Source organism: Manis javanica, chromosome 15 (assembly GCF_040802235.1).
Source record: "Manis javanica isolate MJ-LG chromosome 15, MJ_LKY, whole genome shotgun sequence".
NCBI classification, from domain to species: Eukaryota; Metazoa; Chordata; class Mammalia; order Pholidota; family Manidae; genus Manis; species Manis javanica.
Window position 1 is genome coordinate 54,787,282 of NC_133170.1, and position 19,092 is coordinate 54,806,373.

General features: G+C 44.4%; 1 protein-coding gene across 2 annotated transcripts in view; it reads left to right on the plus strand.

The window, feature by feature from the left end:
- The window catches only part of GPD1L (glycerol-3-phosphate dehydrogenase 1 like), a 54,033-nt gene extending 37,759 nt beyond the window's left edge, over window positions 1-16,274 (plus strand). The window contains exons 6-9 of one of the 2 annotated variants that reach the window (XR_012125959.1): window positions 7,560-7,793; window positions 8,077-8,183; window positions 10,635-10,700; window positions 13,423-16,274. Coding sequence is in view for 1 of the 2 variants with exons in the window: in XM_037008630.2 (XP_036864525.1) it covers window positions 7,560-7,793; window positions 8,077-8,183; window positions 13,423-13,525 (444 nt within the window). In the remaining variant the exon portion in view is untranslated. The remainder of the gene's footprint in view (window positions 1-7,559; window positions 7,794-8,076; window positions 8,184-10,634; window positions 10,701-13,422) is intronic. The other variant, XM_037008630.2, reaches the window with a different exon arrangement.
- The last annotated feature ends 2,818 nt before the right edge of the window (window positions 16,275-19,092 follow it).

Consider the following 19,092-nt stretch of genomic DNA (forward strand, 5'->3'; position numbering starts at 1 on the left):
GTGTTCTTTGGTTACTATGTACAATCTGACTTCTCTCTTGGTGTCCAGGCAGTTGAACAGAATGGAACTTCCCTTGTTAGAGCCTGCTAAATGAAGGACAGATGGATCTATGCCCCTTTTGTTACATAATTGTTTATTTTTTCCTGATTATAAAAGTAGTGCACATTCATTGTGTTTCATGCAACAGAAACATGTAAAGAAGAAAGTGAAAATCACTGATAATCCCTACATACTGAGAAAACTACTCTTTAATACTTTTTTATATATCCTCCCAGTGTTTTTTAGCAAGTTGTATGTATGTGTGTGTGCCCTTTTTAAAACAAAAACTGGGTCCTACTATTCAAATAGTTTAGCAGTCTCCATACTAGCAAATGAAAAAACGTACACGATCTTTTTTTTTTCGGTATCATTAATCTACAATTACATGAGGAACATTATGTTTACTAGGTGCTATCTTTTTTTGTGCTCAAAAACATCAGGGCATTTGAGTTACAAAGAAAACCCAAGAACAAACAAACAAACCCCAACTCAGTACAAGGATAAAAAGAAAAAGGAAATTCAAAGAAATTATGCAAAATCATTTTATACCAGTGCATGTTGCTGCCTTCAGAATGTCCTTCTCCTCTTAACAATATTAATCTTTTCATCAGTAGGGGAATATTCTTTTCTTATGTCTACTTTATATAAGCATAATCATGGACATTAAACTGTATCCTTTTAAAGTATATAATACAGTAATGTATTTGAAGAATTGTGTACATACACCCTGCAAATCACCACCACCACACAGAGAACATTTCCATCTTCCCCAAACAATTCCTTTTGTCCCATTGCAGCCATCTGACCTCCAGATGAGCAGCCACTCTTCTGCTTTTGTACACTATAATTTGCATTTTCTAAAATTTCGTTATACAATTGCATCCTATGTACTTTTCTGTGTCTGGCTTCAGGGGTATACTTTTCAATATAAATTTTCAATATCATTTTTAAGGGGCATTTCAAGTATAAAAATCCTAAGTGTACAGCTCAACTTATGCTATCATTTTTAGTTGATGCTTTATCAGGGTTAAGTTTCAGTAACAGAGACCCAAAATAACGGTGGCTAAACAAGGTAGAAGTTGATTTTTTTCCTTACATGAAAAGTCCTGAATCCGTATGACAACACCATTCCACAGAATTCTCAGGGACCCAGCCTCCTTCGAGCTCACAAGGGTAGGGCCCTTGTCCTTATGTTCCCATATGGTGGCCAGAGCTCCAACCATCATATCTGCCAGGTAGCAAGGTAAAAAAAAAAGAAGAAAAGGAAGGAAGGGAGGGAAGGAGAGACAAAAGGCATACGTCGGCTATCTTTTAAGGCAGGTTCTGGGAAGTCACAATATAATACTTTGGCTTCATCTCAATAGGCAGTTCTTAATTGTGTGACTATCCCTAGCTGCAAGGGAGATTGGGAAATTGTTGGATTTTTTTCTGGGTAGCCATATACTTACATGACAGGGACTGTATGGCTCCAGAGGAAGAGGAGAGTAGCCTGGGCAATAAACCCATATTCTGTGCCCCACATGCATGATGATCCTTTGTGGGGCTGTTCTGCAGAGAAGATCACCATGCCTGATGCTGGGCATGTCAGCTTCCTCCACAGATTTGGCTGTGACAGACCCTGCTGTCATGCACAACTTTGTGCCTAGACTCTAGTCAGGGCCACTGCTAGATCCTGCTAGTCACATGTGACAATTTGCATTGCATTCACAATAATTATAAGTTAAAAAAATTGAAATTTCATTTCTGAGTCACAGTAGCCCCATTTCAGACTCAGTAGCCTATGAGTCTTGAGTGAGTCTCAGTGGCTATTGGATGAGCAGATGTAAAACATTTAGATCACTGCGGAAACTCCTGCTGGGCAGTGCTGCTCTAGCTAAGGCAGCTTCTTATCAGGGTGCCCAGCCGGGTCAGCCAAGTGTGGACTTGACCTCAGCCCTCCTTAACGTGTTAGCCAGCGGCCTGCTGTGGGACCCAACCTGCAAACCATCTGTGGTACCTCCCCTACAGTAAGCCTGCACTCTGCAGACTTTCCTCCTGGGTCAGATGCACAAGGAGCTGGCCTGTACAAGACTGTGAAAACTGACTTGGGTTCAGTGGAGCCATTCTTCCTGGGTGTTGAGAGAGAGGATGCATATAACCTGCAGGGAGCCGGGCTGCTTCTCCAATTTTCTAAGCTTGTGAGAGGCTGGGAGTAGAAGGGATTGAGTCCCACCAGCCCACTCCGATTCAGAATTACAGAGAGAGCCTTGTAGGGTGGGTGACAGCCTCGGAGGACAGCTGTAGCCCAGGAGATGGGGAAGGGCTTAAACACGTCTGTCTTCTGAAAATCATGGTATTTTTAGTTCCAGAATAGTTTAAAGCAGATTTAAATGCAAAGTGGATAATGACAACTTTCACAGCTGAGTGATCTCGGAGAACATCTGCTCCGATGCTAGCCAAACACAGTCTGACTGGCTCAGTGTGTATACTTTTCTTTTGACAGTGATAAGAGGTTGAGGGAAGGAGTGAGGATTTCAAGGTCCATCACAAGGCAATTACACTGGATGGGGCCGGGTCCTCCTAGAAAGGAGGAGTTTGTCCTGCTTCCCCTGTGGGGAGGTTAGTGTCCAGCAGAGACTGAGGTGGTCCTGACCTCTCTACCCTCAAGTGAGTGGCTCACAGAGGGGCCAAGAGGGCCTGGAGTCCCCAGGCCATGGGCTCCCTAATGTGCCTTTCTTGGAGAGCAGTGGCAAGAAAGGTCAGAAGCACTGCCCTGGAGCTCAGGGCTTGTCTGTACAGCTCCTGCTTAGATGTTTCCATTGACAGAGGGTTCACTCCTTGGCCTCTAAGTCTTTTCAATTGGATGGAGCCAGCTTTTCCTATTAGAAAGTTTATTTTGATTCTGAGGTGGTCCCTCTGTGCCTTTCACCCATTCATGAGCATAAAGTGTGATCTGCTCCCTGGAGAGAAGTTGGGAGCTTGGCTGCCTAGGTTTGAAACCCAGCCCCCCACAGGTCCGGACTATGACCTCGCCCTCTGCAAGCTCACACCGTGTGCCCGAGTCACCTCACCTCTCACTGTGCATGGTAAGAGGGCCTGGCGTGGAGGGATGTAGTGGAGGTTAAATGAGTTAAGAACATGTAAAGCACTGACAAGAGTTCTGTAAGGTTAACTGTTGTTACTTTTCTTATTTCTCCCCATAAACCTTTTCTCCTTGTTAGCCTACCCTTTTACCTCCCAAGCCTCCCTGTAGGCCAGGAGCTCCCCTCTGACATGTAGTTGCCTTCTGCATGCCCTGACCTCTTTGCCGGGGTCTTTGAGGGGTGGGAGTAGCCAGGCCAAAGGGACAACAGGGGATAAGGCACAGGGACAGAGCTGGCCAGTGGAGCCAGGCCCTGGGAGCGCATCCTGCCTGCATACTCAGTGCCTGGTAAGCCACTGAACTTCTGAGCCAGCCCACAGGGTAGTGTTGGGGAGGAAAACTTTTTCTCTGCCCTTCAAAGTTCTTTTCTCTGATATAAGAATCAAATTGACATGAGACAGATTAACAGGAGAAAATCAAATTCATTTTGTGTGGTTGGGAGCCCCACACACATAAGAAGTTCAAAGACAGAAAAGTAAAATGACGTCTGTATACCACCCATCCTGAGGCAGGGACTGGAAAGGGGCTGGGCTTCCAAGGGGAGGCGGGCAGCGCATGGAGCAATAAGCAGAGATGTTTGGGAAGTGGATGTTTGCCTTGCCACACAGATGGGACACTCAGAAAAATGTATCTCTAGTACAAACTTTCATTGTGGTAAGACCCTCAAGTCAGATTCTTCTAGGTAGCTAAGGGAGGGGCAAATGTTTCTCTTGAACCCGTGGAGTCTTCTCTGTTGCCTTCAGCTCAAATGAGTCCACGTGACAAAGCAGCATTTTCTGGGTGAGGGCTTGTTCAGACCCCCCAGGCACACGTGTGCCAGGGTTATCATGTGAATCCAAGTGAGACAGTGTGTGCAGGGGGCCTGGTGTGGCTCACTGGAGGTTCTTCCTAAATAATCCCTGTCCTGTGATAAGAGCCCCTTGTTGAAAGGAAGTCTCCTGTGTCTCATTCAGTCCATAGACATCTACTGGGGTTGGTTTTTCAAGTAACCCCTGGATGGGTCATGTGATGAAGGGGGGATGTGGCTGCAGTCTAGGAGGCATCCATCAGAGAGCCATTTCAGCACTTGGAGCCTACACCTTGGCACATTGCCATGGAAACCTCAACACAAACATTTGGCTGGCTCTAAATCTGTGGTCAGTGTCTCTGCATGTCCCCAAGTGTCTCCCTGTCTGTGGCCCCTGGGCACCCACAACCGCACCAGCTTCCCTGGAGGCATGCCACCACCAGAAGGGTCTTTTAACCTTGTCCAAACCCTGAGTCTCACATCAGAAGCCAAGAAGGCCCAGAGAAGCAGAATGATTGTCCCACAGTCACACTGTGATGAGGCAGAGTGAGAACCAGGGGCCCTCTGGATGTTAAGGCATGTGCCCCCTCATCTCCCATGGCTTCCTTAGGCTGGCTGTGAGTCCAGGAGGGGTGCCTGGGCCTGTCTGGACGCAGCCCTGGGTATTTTTATAGCCCCAGGCTCTGCCCAGTACCCCCTTGGAAAGGTCCAGGGGTTCCACCTCATCCCCTCTGGAGCAGAGCTACAAAGCGGATCCCACTTGGCCCTTCTGCAGTTCTCCAGGCTCTGTTCACACCACCTCTCCCCTCCCCTTCACAGGATGCTGGCAGACGCCCAGTGTGCCAAGCCAGGAATTGCTTGCTTCCTCCTGCACCGTGCCGGTCAGCAGGTAGTAGGGGTGGGTGGTGGCTGTCAGGATGCTGATGAAACTACAGTTTGCACTGTGCGGACAGGGGAGTGAGAGAAGCTTTTTACAGGTCCAGGCAGAAGTTAGCACCTTATGAAATCACTCCCTGGACAGGTTGTGCATTCAGAAGACCTACTTCCTCCTCGGCTCCACCTGCAGCTGTAGGGTAGGATCCAGGATCTAAACAGGGTCCAGCCCTCCCGGGAGAGTGATCAACTTGGAGCCTCTTGTCTAAATATTTGACAAATCAAATGTTTGATACCTCTTTCTGAATGTCACTCTCCGCTGTTAGAGCTCATGTGCCCTCCGAGACGCTGTCCAGAGCACAGAAGTAGCGTGAGTTTGTCTAAAACCTGCACGCATTCATGCCTACTTCCTGATCATTTTTAAATCATCTTTTCATCTTTCCTTTTTGTGTCCATAGCCACAAGAGGAACGGCCAGTCCCCAAAGTATGCTCCAACGTTAATTCCTGAGAAAGAGAGGAAGACACATTCAGGGCCCCTTGCATTCTGAGCCGTCATTCTAGCGCTCTGCATACTGCTGCCACCCTGGGAGCTAGGAAGAGAGGGTTATTTTTTACTGGGCTACTGGAAGGGCCCAGAAGCTTCAGGAAGGCTCACCAGATTGTTTTTAATCTGACATGGCTTTGTGGCTTCTGGTGCCTGGTGAGTCTTATCTGTAGTTAAACCCTGGATCTCTTTCTCAGGGTAAGCCTGGCCACATCAGTGCTGGGTTTGATGTACTTTATCAAAAACTGCACATCAACGACAGAAGACAGTATTCCTCCCCAGTTCATTGTTCTTCATCTCATCCCTGGCTCTTATAGGTCTGATGTTTTAAGAAATATTCTTTCATTAATAAAAAAAAAGATTTTTTGGAGGAAAATAATGCACTTATTTTAACTTATTTCCCATTTGTTACCAGCTAGCTTCATATTTTGAGATCCCTCAAGGCACAAATCCATAGAGAGTCACCAGGTATTATGGGAAAATGCTAGTGTGGTCAGACCGAGGCAGAATACTTGCCTTTTTCCTCTCATCGAGCATCTTTGATGAAGGAGCAAGTGAAGTGGAAAGGGCTTGATGCAAGTCCCAACTGAGTGTCACCCGTGCTTCTAGGCAGACATTACTGTGGTTATCTGGTTTTACATAGATTTAAAGCCTGGCCCAGTTGCCACCACCTCCATGCAGCCTTCCCTGCTTTGAAATGAAGGTTGTGGCTTCACATCTCAGCACACACTCATCCTTCTCTCTTAATGCGCTTTGTTGTATCTCTTTTCCCAACTATATTAGCTCCCTGAGGATAAGCTCTGTGTCTAATTCAGTCTGTGCAACTCCTCCTGGAAACACCCTCAGCCCCTCCTCTCCCCAGGGCCCAGCATAGGACTTCCCCACAGTGTATGCTCAGTACACATAGGTGGAAATGAAAATCAGATATTTAGTACCTCTTTCTGAATGCCACTTTCTGCCAAGCCTTGTAGTTTTTTGTGCACACATTTTATGTTCCAATTAGGTCAGGGGTTGGCAAACCTTTTCTGTAAGGGCCAGGTAAAAAATGCTGTGGGCTTTGTGGATTGTAAGGTCTCTGTAGCATCTACACAGTTCTGCTCCTAACAACATAAAGGCAATGGTAGGCATTATGTAAATGAGGAGGGGTGCCTGGTTTCCTATGCGACATCATTTACAAAAACAGTCAGCCCTTGGTTTGCTGAGCCCTGAGCTAGATCATCAGCTTCTGAGGACTTAGATCTGTGTCTCGTCTGCTTTGTGTCTAGCAGAGTGCCATGCAAAGAGCCAGTACTCCATACATGCTTGTTTAGGGGTTATTAAATGAAACAGAAGACTGAAACTCGAGCAGCATATGAAGACATAATGACCCAGCAGTCGCACTCCTGGGCTCACACTCAACAGAAATGCCTTCCTGGATGGTGTCACTGAGGGATATACACCAGGCTGCCCAGAGCAGCACCGTTTGTAATGGCCCCAGCCTGGAAACTGCCCCAAGCCAGTCAACAGAAGAAGGGCTAAATTAATTGCACTATGTTCACACAATGGGATACAGTGCAGCAATGAAAATAAATATGCTATATGTAAAAATATGGCTGAATCTCACCAACAGAATGTCGGACTGAGACAGAAGACAGACACATAAGACAATGTATTGTCTGAGCGTATTCATATAAAGTTGAAAGACCAGTAAAGGACATCTGTGTTGTTGGGAGTCAGGAAAGTGGTTACCTTTGGAGAGGGGTGACAGGATGGGGTGTGGGCACTGGTTATGTTCTGGCTCTCGATCAGGGTGCTGATTACCGGCATGTGTTTGGCTTATGAAAATTCACCAAGCCATACACTTACAGCATAAGTATTTTTCTGTATGAATGTTACAGTTAAATAAAGCATTTGATTGAAAAAAGAAATGGTAGTTTGTCCAAACAGTATTTAACCAGAGACTACTACCAACATTTTGATTCTCTGGCTCATGCTCCTAAGTTGCTGCCTCTTACAGACCCTGGATCTGGGCTCTTTGTCCTGTACACGGGAGTACAGAAGCTGGGTCCCTCTTTTGTCTCTCCCTCTCGCGTACAAGAGGAGAACCCGGGGTTGTGCAAGAACTGGTGGTCTGCCATCTCTCCCCACCTTCCCGTGCATCCTCTTCCGCAGCACGTGTGTGACGCCTCCCTGGGCTTCCTTGTCTCCTTGGCAGAACATTGTAGGGGTGGGAGCCGGCTTCTGTGATGGCCTCTGCAGCGGAGACAACACCAAGGCCGCCGTCATCCGCCTGGGGCTCATGGAGATGATCGCCTTCGCCAGGATCTTCTGCAAGGGCCAGGTGTCCACAGCCACCTTCCTGGAGAGCTGCGGTGTGGCCGACCTGATCACCACCTGCTACGGGGGCCGCAACCGCAGGGTGGCCGAGGCGTTTGCCAGGACGGGAAAGGTAACCCAGGCCTGGCCTCCCCATAGCCCTCCTTCCTTGCTTGAGATGCCTGGGCTGGGGGGAGCCACATCCAGCGGAGATGGAGGTTAGCATTTGTTGATGCTGGAGTTACACCTGTCTGCTTCCACCTAAAAGGACTCAAGTCTTACCTCCTTCACTTGCTATTTTCTTCATCTTTCTGTGGCTTGCAGTAGAGGATTGCGGCTCCCCTCCCAGACTTACCTCTTAAAATAAATGATTCTTTAGTCTTTACAGTAGATTTTCCTCATCCTTTGTTTTTAAGACCATTGAAGAATTAGAAAAGGAGATGCTGAATGGGCAGAAGCTCCAAGGACCTCAGACTTCTGCTGAAGTCTACCGCATCCTCAAACAGAAGGAGCTGGTCCACAGGTAAGTCTCCCCACTGTCCACGAGAGCAGAGAAATGTTGTCATCCCACGTCCCTCACGGCCACCAGCCTGGTCAGTGCCCACGAGCACAGTGTTGACACAGGTGCTCGGAACTTGACTGGGTTAATTCCATCCTGTGTGTAACATGAACATCTGTGGCAGGAAACATCTACCTTCCCTGAAAGCAGGTGTTTACATAAAACCAGGCTCAGCTCAGGGAGAAGAACCCAGTTCTACAAAGCATATCACAAAGTACAATGTTTGACGTTCTTTCTGGTTTGTCCTGCAGGGTGTTTGGTAAGAGCTACATGTTATACATTCTAATTTTTAAAAAGTTTTCTTTGTTGTCTTTGTAAAAAGATACAGTCTTAGTAAAATGTCAGATAGGTCAGAAAAGAAGACAGGTGACCCCAGAGCTCTGCTGCTAGAAGTGACCTGCCGAAGCGTTTGGTAGGCAGCCTTGCAAGCTCTGTCCTGTGGATGGGTGGATGGATGCAGCCTGCACACCCTCCCAGGCTGCTCAGGTCTTTCTGAGATGCTCCCTCGCCCTGCCTGCCCCACAGCTTGTTATCTTGCTGATGTGCTGAGGCTTCCTATCCACACCATCTAATAAATGCTTGTGCCACATAGTCTGTGCATCTGAAGCTCTTCCACAGTAGTCTCCTGGAGAGGTTTGGTTGCCTGGGAGAGAAGGGAGCTGTGCTGCTGTGCTGATGCAACGCTCTCAGTGTGGCTGACCCAGAGCTTGTCCCTCTCCCGGAGGCGGCAGGTGGATATGGACAGCATTTGCCAGTGGTTGTGTCTCTGGTCGTGTCTTGAGGTCCATCCTGGTGTCTGTTGGTCCCAACCATGCATCTTTACCTCTCTCTGCACCCTGCTCTCCTCTTTTTACCTAGTACAAGCTTATCAGCCATAGAATTCCCTGTTGAACATTGAAAAGGAGAGAGGACAGGCATTTGTCTTCCTTCTTTAATTTGCATTTTGTTTTTCTGATATGGCTTTCAAAACCAGCCAGGCAGAGCCAGAAGTCATAAATGGGCCTCCAGAGGAGGAGAATTACCTTCAAATCGTGACTAAAAGGAAAACGCTGCTGACATGCATGGTTTTCCTTACATACATAACAGCAGACAGTGATGTACTCAAGTGTGGCTGGGCTATTTTAAAGACCATTAAGTATTTATCGGGAACTTTTAAGAGCCTTTAGAAAAACACCTGTGTGTCTGGTAATGGTATCCCCTAGTCACAGTTTTGAAGTGGCATCTGTGTGGTGCTGTGGCGTGCCTTTGATGGGATTCTGTGAACTGATGAGATGGCTGAGTGTTAGTCCATATTCATCACTGAACCCTCGGAGGATGAGGACTGGAACTGGCTTTCTGGGGTCAGTACCTGCCAGTTGTAAGAGCAAACGTTAACCAAACAGGTGGAACAGACTGAGCAGACGCCTCTCCTCTATCACGTCCCACGTTTTTCTCTGATTAGAAATTGAACAGGCAGTGCCTGTGCTTCATGAGGTCCCTCCAGGTTGGAGGGGACACCACCCTCCTCCAGGGTGGGAGCATGGAGTGCCCTGGGCCTATCCTCCCCCCATTCCTGCTTCCTGGGGCTGCCCAAGCAGAGCGATCTCTGCCATTCTCCCTTGCAGTATCTCCTACCTTGATTATTCTTGTTTGTTTCAGCCATCACTACCCTGGGGTGCCTCTATTTCTATTTCCCCTCCCTTCTCTTCTCCATTGCTACAGGAAGAGCAGCAAGCAGGAGGGCAGCATTTAAGGCCACCGTGTGGCTTACTAGCCATGTGGTCTTAGATAGGTCATGTTTTTAGCTGTTTCTTTGTCCACAGAATCAAACTGATCACGGGTCCCTTCCACCCTGAGTGTTCTCATTCCCAGTCTTCCTGTGCTCACAGCAGGGGGTCCGTGGAGGGGGCCCCTCTCAGTCCAGTGCCAGCTTAACTTTCTAACAGGATGTCCTTATACCCCTACAACACTTTCTTTAGTTGAAACAGACCTCGCTAAGAAGACCCAGACACCTTCTCAGAGCTCTGTGTGCACCTGTGCCCTGCTCTCTGGCCTGCCTGGCCATCCTCCCCGTGCTTCTCATCCCTCATCACCCTAAGAACAGCCTGGACCTGTCATCAGAAGACTTTCCACCATGCCCTTCATACTCAAATAACTTTCCCTGCGCCCAGCGTACTTACACCAGCAGGCAGCACACTTCTCAGTAAAGAGCCACAGAGTACACATGTACTCTTTACAGGCCACACAGAGAGAAGGCTTTGTCATATATTCCCCTTTCTTCTCTATAGCCCTTCAAGGACATAGAAGTCATTCTTAGCTTACAGGCCAGACCAAAACAGGCCACAGGGCCCGACCCCTGTCTCAGATGGCATCACCGCCGTGTGCTGTGGATTTATTACCAAAGCATACCATTTTACTTTTATTCTTCAAATTCAGAGGGAAGAGCACTTGATATTGGGAAAATGGAAAATTCAGATCTCCTAAGAAGGCACACAGTGAAAAGTGAGTCTTGATGCCCACCTTAGACACAGGCAGCTTTCTGAGTTTTCTGCTCCCCGTTTCCCTTCATTTCTCTAATGGCTAATCTGCCCCTTGCTTTTCTTCACTTAAAGACATGGTTTGAAGGTCATGTCCCATGTGCACCTGGAGGTCTCATTCAAGGCTGCAAACCATTCTGCTGGGTGGGAGAACCACCATTTGTTTGACCAGTCTCTGGATAGATAGGAAGGTTGCTGGGTGTTTCCGCTGATACAAAATTTGCTTTATTGACTGTCTGTGTACATGCCTCTTAATGAGTGGGTGTGAGCGTAAGGTGTCTATTAGTTGATTAGGGTTGTCGTAACGAAATACCACACACTGAGTGGCATATGCAAGAGAAGTGTATTCCTCACAGTTCTGGGGGCTGGAAATCTCAGATCAAGGTGCAGACAGGGTTGCCTTTGCCTGGAAAAGGTGGTCTTCTCCCTGTGTCTTCACATGACCGTCGCTCTGCACTTGTCTGAGCCCTCATCTCCTTTCCTTATAAGGACGCCAGCCATGTTGGTTTAGGCTCCACCCTAACAAACCCTTTATAACTTAAGTTATCTCCCTAATGGCTTTGTCTCCAAATACCGTCACGTTCTGAGGTACTGGGGATTAGGACTTTGGATAACTTGGGAGCAGGGGGCACAGTTCAGCCCATGGCAATACTGTAAGCTGCTTGAGGGCAGGGGCCTTGTTCATGATGCTGTGCGTTCCTGCACCTCGTTGAAGCTTCACGCATCTTTAGGTCTTCTGTATCCATTAGTGAGATGGCTGATTGACTGGTTTATGTCAGTATTTGTCTATGAAATATTGTCTTATGTCCTCCTTTTACCTCTAACCTTATTTAGAGAGTCCCCCAAACTGATGCCACATTTTATAGTATAGAGAAGAGCGTTTAGTTGGGTAGTATAGCCTACTGGTTGAATGTTGGCTCCAGAGTCAGAAACTGCCTCAGTTTCCTCATCTGTAGAAGGGAGGTAATATTATCTGCTTCATAGGGTGGTTGTGAATATTAAACAAGTTACATGTTCACAGACATGCCCCCCTCCATACTCCTCATCTCTTGTTAACATCCCACCTACATGAAACAGTTTGGAAATGCTGCTTGTGAACTTAAAAAGGCTTTTGGCTGCAAGAGCAACACCCAGTTAAAAATGCCTTGAACAGTGGGGTTGTTTCTTACACGTGCAAAGAATCTGGAAGTGGACATTATTGGTGTTGGCTCAGTATCTCTGGATTGGAATCTCAGTGATCCTGCTGGCCTTCCCTCAAAACCTCAAGATGGCTGCAGCAGTTCCAGGCATCGCATACTTTTATAGTAGCACTCAGTGGCAGGGAGCAAGTGCAGTCTGGGGTAGCAGATTTTTCTTCCAGTGCCTCTGGAAGTGGAAGAATATCTTCCCCAGAAGCCCTCAGCAGGTGTATTATGTCTTGCTTGCCAGAACTTCCTTCCTTGTCTTATTTCAGGTAAAAGACCAAGAAAGTGAGCATTAGGCTATTTCCAACTTTGGTAAGAATAGAAGGGGGTTGGGAATGGCTTTGGGTGGCCACTGATCACCTGCTACCTTGCTTTGGGGACATACAAGTTGTTCTCATCTTAGGAACAGGAAAACTAAGTCACGGAAGGACATAGGAAGGAGCTGAAGTATCTAGGCTCTAACTCCCATTCACAATAATTCATTCAACACACGCTCACTGAGCACTTGTCCCTGGCCATGCAGGCCCCAAGGATGCAGAGGTAAACAAACTGGATTTGATAGTCTGCCTGACTCCAAAAAAATAACAAGACATTCCCTACCTTAACACATGCTGATAGGCTATCATAAAGACATAGGACCTAACAGTACTGTTTGCTATTCTTAAATTGTCAGTGTAGGATTCTAACTAGATAATTATCAGAATGGCCTTTAAGACTCCAGTGATTTTGTCAAGCTCACTTTGGGCTGTGTGTGTGTGTGTGTGTGTGTGTGTGTGTGTGTGTGTGTACACACGTACATACACACACATGCTTGTGCATGCATGTGAATAAAAGCTTGATTGAAATGAACATCATTATTTCCTTAGTGATACCTACTATAAAAAAATAACTTGCTGAGCCAGCTCCTACCCTGGGATAATGTTATCTTTTCTTGCAGTGGTTTATTAGCACACACCTTTGTACCCTCATCCATTTCAGTCCTGTGTTCACATCTTGGAAGAAAAGGCAAAATAAATGCAACTTCCAACTTGAGATCGGCACTTTGCTAATTGCGATCCAGGCCTGAGCTGCCTATGGGATGTGTGGGCTGTCTTCTCTTCATCCTTGGATGATCCTTTTTGGAGAAGAGAGAGCAATACCCCCATGCAATTAAAAATATATTCTCCAGTTTTTTAAACTAGTGACAGAAATCTGGACTCATTCCAGATATGACCAAGAGCCTGAGCCACAAATCCATGTAACTGACCACAGATTATCCTACAAGGATTACCATGTGACTTGTTTGTAGACAGTGCGCACCAACAACAAGGCAGAGGCTGCTCTAAGATAGCACCACAGTGCAGAGGGATCTGCAGATCAAATAATGAAGGAATGTAAAAAGAGGTCACTTTGTTTACCAAAAGTACCACACTAATCCGTGATGGGTTAAGACAGGAAGACTCATTTGTTCTATGTGGTAAACCAGATGGCTCAACATGTCTTTTTCACGTTTCCTCCAACCAGGTTTCCATTGTTTACTGCAGTGTATCAGATCTGCTATGAGGGGAAACCCGTTGAAGAGATGCTGTCTTGTCTCCAGAGCCATCCAGAACATAATGTAAAATGAATCATGCAACATGTTGGAGAAAGTTCTGCCTATTCTGATCAGTGTTTTGGGTTCAGGTGGAAACCTGGACTTGGCAACAAGATGTTTGCTTTACTATAATCCCATCATGGATGTGTATGAATTTTTACAGGCTCATTTTTGAATTTCAGGAAGCAGTTCATTAGCTAAGATGTACTGGACAACAACTAGACACATAGGTGAATGTTTAAGTGTGTGTCATTTCTCATTCTGTTGGTGGGGGGTTTCTATGAACCAAAATTTAAAGGTCCTTTTTAAAGGTTATTTTTGAAATTCTCCCACTGTGATAGCTCATAAGATTGGAATTATGTCAGCTAAAATTTTTACATCTAATTCATATGTATTTGATTGAAGGGATTTTTTTTTCTCATTCTCTTGATGTTAAAATTTAACCAGCTAATATTATAGAGTGGGGGAGCCAGCCTGTTCAAAGATCAACATACTGTAACTTTTAAACACTATCTCAAAGCCAGCACAATTAATTACTTCAACAGTGGGTTGATCTTTTTGTAACAATTAGATCTTTTTAATTAGGTAATCCACTTGGGTATCTTCCCCTCACTGCAGTTTTCTGCATTTTTAGCCTCTTTTCTCCTCATTAGCTGCCAGAATGTGCTGTCATAAAGGCTCAGCAGTGGCAGAAGGCAGAAAACTCATCTGGGATTTTCCTGCTGTGACTGACACATTCTTCTGATTAATGACACTTGTATCATGCTTTTTGTTAGGCAGTCCTTTTGTGCGAACATTTCCTGTAAGCCTCACAGATCCCCTGATTGTTATTCCTCTTTTACGATGCAGTCGTGCCTGGTCACCTGGCAGGTAGGGGCCAAGCCACGAGTCCAGTCCAGTGTTCCCCACCCTACCAGGGTACCCGGAACTTCTCAGGCATCACTGGGCTGATTTGACCTGCAGCTGATTGGTTGTGGCAAATGCCACGTGCAGCCTCTCCTGGGGCTTAGGAGCTTCCTGCCACTGAGGTTTGTGTGGATGGAAGCACTGAAAGTGTGGTCTTTGCTCCATCAGCTTCGCCTGGAGTCTCTTAAAAATGCAGTTTCCCAGGTGCCACCCGGCCCTCTAAAGGGGTGTGTGGTCTCTATGCTTTAACATTCTGTCCACATGTTTCTGATGCTCACTACACTTCGAGAACCACTACGTTAGAAAATCTACTTGACTGGCATTCCTCAAACCGTGTTCCATAGGAAATGAGTGTCCTCGGATCCAGGGGGTGTACTGGAGTGTTCCCTGGCAAAGTCAAATGAGTTTGGGAAAAGCTATGTCTGTACATCCCTCTTGAAGGTAGAATGTATGTTGATAGGTCAGTAGAACATGTTTATTTAACCCAGCAAGTCCCAAACACATTAGATTATGGAGGTTTGTTTGGCAAAAAGATTTGCCAGAGTTTCTGGGGAATGCTGGTCTAGGCTGACGTGACCTTAGGACAGCTCAAGTATACCCTTCATTCACTGCAGGAGATTAGGATGAATAACTGACTACCCTGTGGTATTTGTTAGTTCTGAGCTTTTACAGTTCAGGTTTGCCGTGAATCTGATGAAGCTTTAAGGTGTCAACTACAACCAAGCAGACATCAACCTCGCTGAAACGCACATTATGTTGAATAAGTGCTTTTAATTCTAAAATGAGAATGGGAATTACTGTATCTTAAGTGAAATTGGTTTCAGGATAGCATTACAGTTATCTTACGAAGCACTTGATAAGTGTTAAGGGAACATAAGAATGTCACCTATATATTTATGGATTCTTCACCACTTTGTGAGAGTCTGACCTTTTTTATTTTCCATTTTGGTACTGTTTTCCTTCTGTACCTGAAACAATTGTAGAATAGATTTTTCTGGGAATTTTAAAAACTCTGTCTAAAACATTTTGGGGGGCATTTTAAATCCCCACACCCAGAAGTATATGAAAGCCCACAAAATGCTTTTAAGTTTCATTGATTTTAGTGCCACTGTTAAGTTAATCGATTTTTGCTTGCCTTACGATTCATCTTTTTAAATGTTTGTACATAGGTAACGGAGTGTTCCTTTTTAAGATACATAGAATGGGCTGTAAGGCCATTGTGGTTGTCTCTTAGGTAGGATAATCAGATGTGAGGAATGAGGATCTTGTCTCTGTGTATTCTCATCTGTGTTCAGCTTCCTACTCTGGGTTTTATACTTGAGTTTTTTTCTTTACAAGTGCTCGCTTACCACTCCAAAGTTGGCTGATTGTATCTTGAACATGCTTATAATATTCTGCACATTGTGGAAAAAGGCAAATTTTATAAGTTTGTGCTCTAACTGTAGATATTTATTACTCTACAAGTTAATCTATTTTTGTAACCATCTTTTATTTTAATTCATATTTCCTACTAGTTAGTGTAGTAGAGAGGGAGACATCTAGATGAGAAGCTCAATTTATACTATTTCAGCCCATCTTTGAATGTAAGAAGTATGCTGTTGCCTTGCTATCACCCAACCTACTGTAGTAGGGAAGAGATATCCATCTTGAAATTCCTCTGCTAAACTACATCGGGTTTTTTATTTAACCCTTAATTATCACATGGCCCCAGAGCATCAGCCCAAGGAGTAGTGAGGTACCTGTGTACAAAGGGATATTTAGTTTTTCCACTGCTTCTAATCTAAGAGCTCTTCCTTACTTGTGTACTGCACTTGGTCACAGATTGTAGGTGGATATAATTTAAAAGCTTGTTTTAATAAAACATTTAACCCCTCAACCTGTGCAGTTGATCCGATCATTTTTTTTAATCAGCTTAGTTAACAGTGATTTATTTAGGTCAGCTCTTTTTTTTTCCTGACTTGTATTGCATTAACAATAATAAAGAGGCAATTTTTTTAAAGAAAGGCTTCATCTCTAATCGTGCTTCTCAAACACATCTATTTCCATTTGTCTGTGTTCCATAACTAGGATTGAAGGCCTTTTAGGTCTAGTGGACCCATTAGTCCATATAGTGGACTAAGGAACTTGAATCCATCTTCCCACCCTACCACAAATACCTAGAAAAGCTAGGAAAATAGAACCAGTGTCCTTTTATATGCAAGGCAGATGATCTCATGAAACATGAGGGCAATCCCCAGGAGCCTGAAACAGTACGGCTGGACAGCCAGAGCAGTAAGGCCATGATGTGGCTCTGTAGCTTCAGGGGAAGGAGTGGGAATGCAGTCCATTATCTAAGGGCTTGGGTTGTAAAGCTTATGCTAGCCTAAAGCCCTCTGGGGCTACACTGTGGGGGTGGGGGGAATGGGCTAAGGAAAACCGTATCTAGGTACAAACAAGGAATCTGGGCTCCATGTAGAGAAAATATCTTTGTTAAAAACTTATAATCATGTGTCCAGCACCATAAAGAGATTTTGGATTTCATTTTTATATCTAGGAAATCACAAGCAAACAGCATAAAAATTAGAATTTGAGCCAGTAATGCTGGTAAAAAACTGGTAGAAACACACACAAAATCACTGTGGAAATCCACTCTGGATCCATACTGTACAGACTTCCTATAAATAAGGTGCCCTGGATATGCACTTAAAAATGTATAAAATAATTACAAGGTATTAACCCAAACATATATGGTCAACTAATATTCGATAAAGGGGCCATGGACTACAATGGGGAAATGACAGTCTCTTCAACAGATGGTGCTGGCAAAACTGGACAGCTACATGTAAGAGAATGAAACTGGATCACTGTCTAACCACATACACAAAAGTAAATTCAAAATGGATCAAAGACCTGAATGTAAGTCATGAAACCATAAAACTCTTAGAAAAAAACATAGGCAAAAATCTCTTAGCAAAAATGAACAAATGGGACTATATCAAGCTGTAAAGCTTCTGTACAGCAAAGGACACCATCAATAGAAAAAAAGATCCTACAGTATGGGAGAATATATTCATAAATGACAGATCTGACAAAGGGTTGACATCCAAAATATATAAAGAGCTCACACACCTCAACAAACAAAAAGCAAATAATCCAATTAAAAAATGGGCAGAGGAGCTGAATAGACAGTTCTCTAAAGGAGAAATTCAGATGGCCAAGAGACACATGAAAAGATGCTCCACATCGCTTGTCATCAGAGAAATGCAAATTAAAACCACAATGATATCATCTCACACCAGTAAGGATGGCTACCATTCAAAAGACAAACAACAACAAATGTTGGCGAGGTTGTGGAGAAAGGGGAACCCTCCTACACTGTTGGTGAGAATGTAAATTAGTTCAGCCGTTGTGGAAAGCAGTATGGAGGTTCCTCAAAATGCTCAAAATAGAAATACCATTTGACCCAGGAATTCCACTTCTAGGAATTTACCCTAAGAATGCAGCACTCCAGTTTGAAAAAGACAGATGCACCCCTATGTTTATCACTGCACTATTTACAATAGCCAAGATATGGAAGCAACCTAAATGTCCATCAGTAGATGAATGGACAAAGAAGATGTGGTACATATACACAATGGAATATTACTCAGCTATAAGAAAAAAACAGATCCTACCATTTGCAACAACATGGATGGAGCTTGAGGGTATTATGCTCAGTGAAATAAGCCAGGCGGAGAAAGACAAGTACCAAATGATTTCACTCATCTGTGGAGAATAAGAACAAAAGAAAACTGAAGGAACAAAACAGCAGCAGAAGCACAGAACCCAAGAATGGACTAATAGTTACCAAAGGGAAAGGGACTGGGGAGGACAAGTGGGAAGGGAGGGATAAGGGCGGGAAAAAAGAAAGGGGACATTACGATTAACATGTATAGTGTGTGTGGGGGGGCATGGGGAGGGCTGTGCAACACAGAGAAGACAAGTAGTGATTTTACAGCATCTTACTATGTTGATGGACAGTGACTGTGAACAGGTATGTGGGGGTGACTTGATGAGGGGGGGAGCCTAGTGAACATAATGTCCTTCATGTAACTGTAGATTAATACCAAAATAAAATTTAAAAATAATAATAATAATTACAAGGTAATTAATTATGAGTGGAAGTCAACAGATTTTTCTAAACAGGAAACTAGATACCCAGCATTTCAAATAATTGAGCAGTATGATTGATACTTTGAAAGGTAATTTAAAAAATAAAAACAAAAGGAAGATTAAAGTGTTAAAGATAAATTCCTATGAAAAAACTAAAAACTCAACCAAGGAGGATTGAAAACAAACATATGAGAACATCTGGAAATCAGTATAACTTAAATTACATCATTGGACAGATTACAGTAGATTTGACAGAGCTGGAGATGGAATTAGCAAACTGGAAAACATCTGAAGATATTAACAGAAAGGAGAATATTTGAGAACTTAAAAGGTAAGTAGAGAATAAGAAGGTTCAACCTACATCTGGTAGGAGTTCCAGAAGAGAGAAGAGGGAGAGGTAATTTTTTAAAAATAGAGGCTAAAATTTGTCCAGAATTAATTGTATATAATCAGTTTTATGTTGTTTTCCATAACATATATCCTTTAAAATTTTACCATATAATCTGTAACTCTTAATGACTTCATATAAACTAATTTGACAGTAAACTTTTTTGAAGGAAATA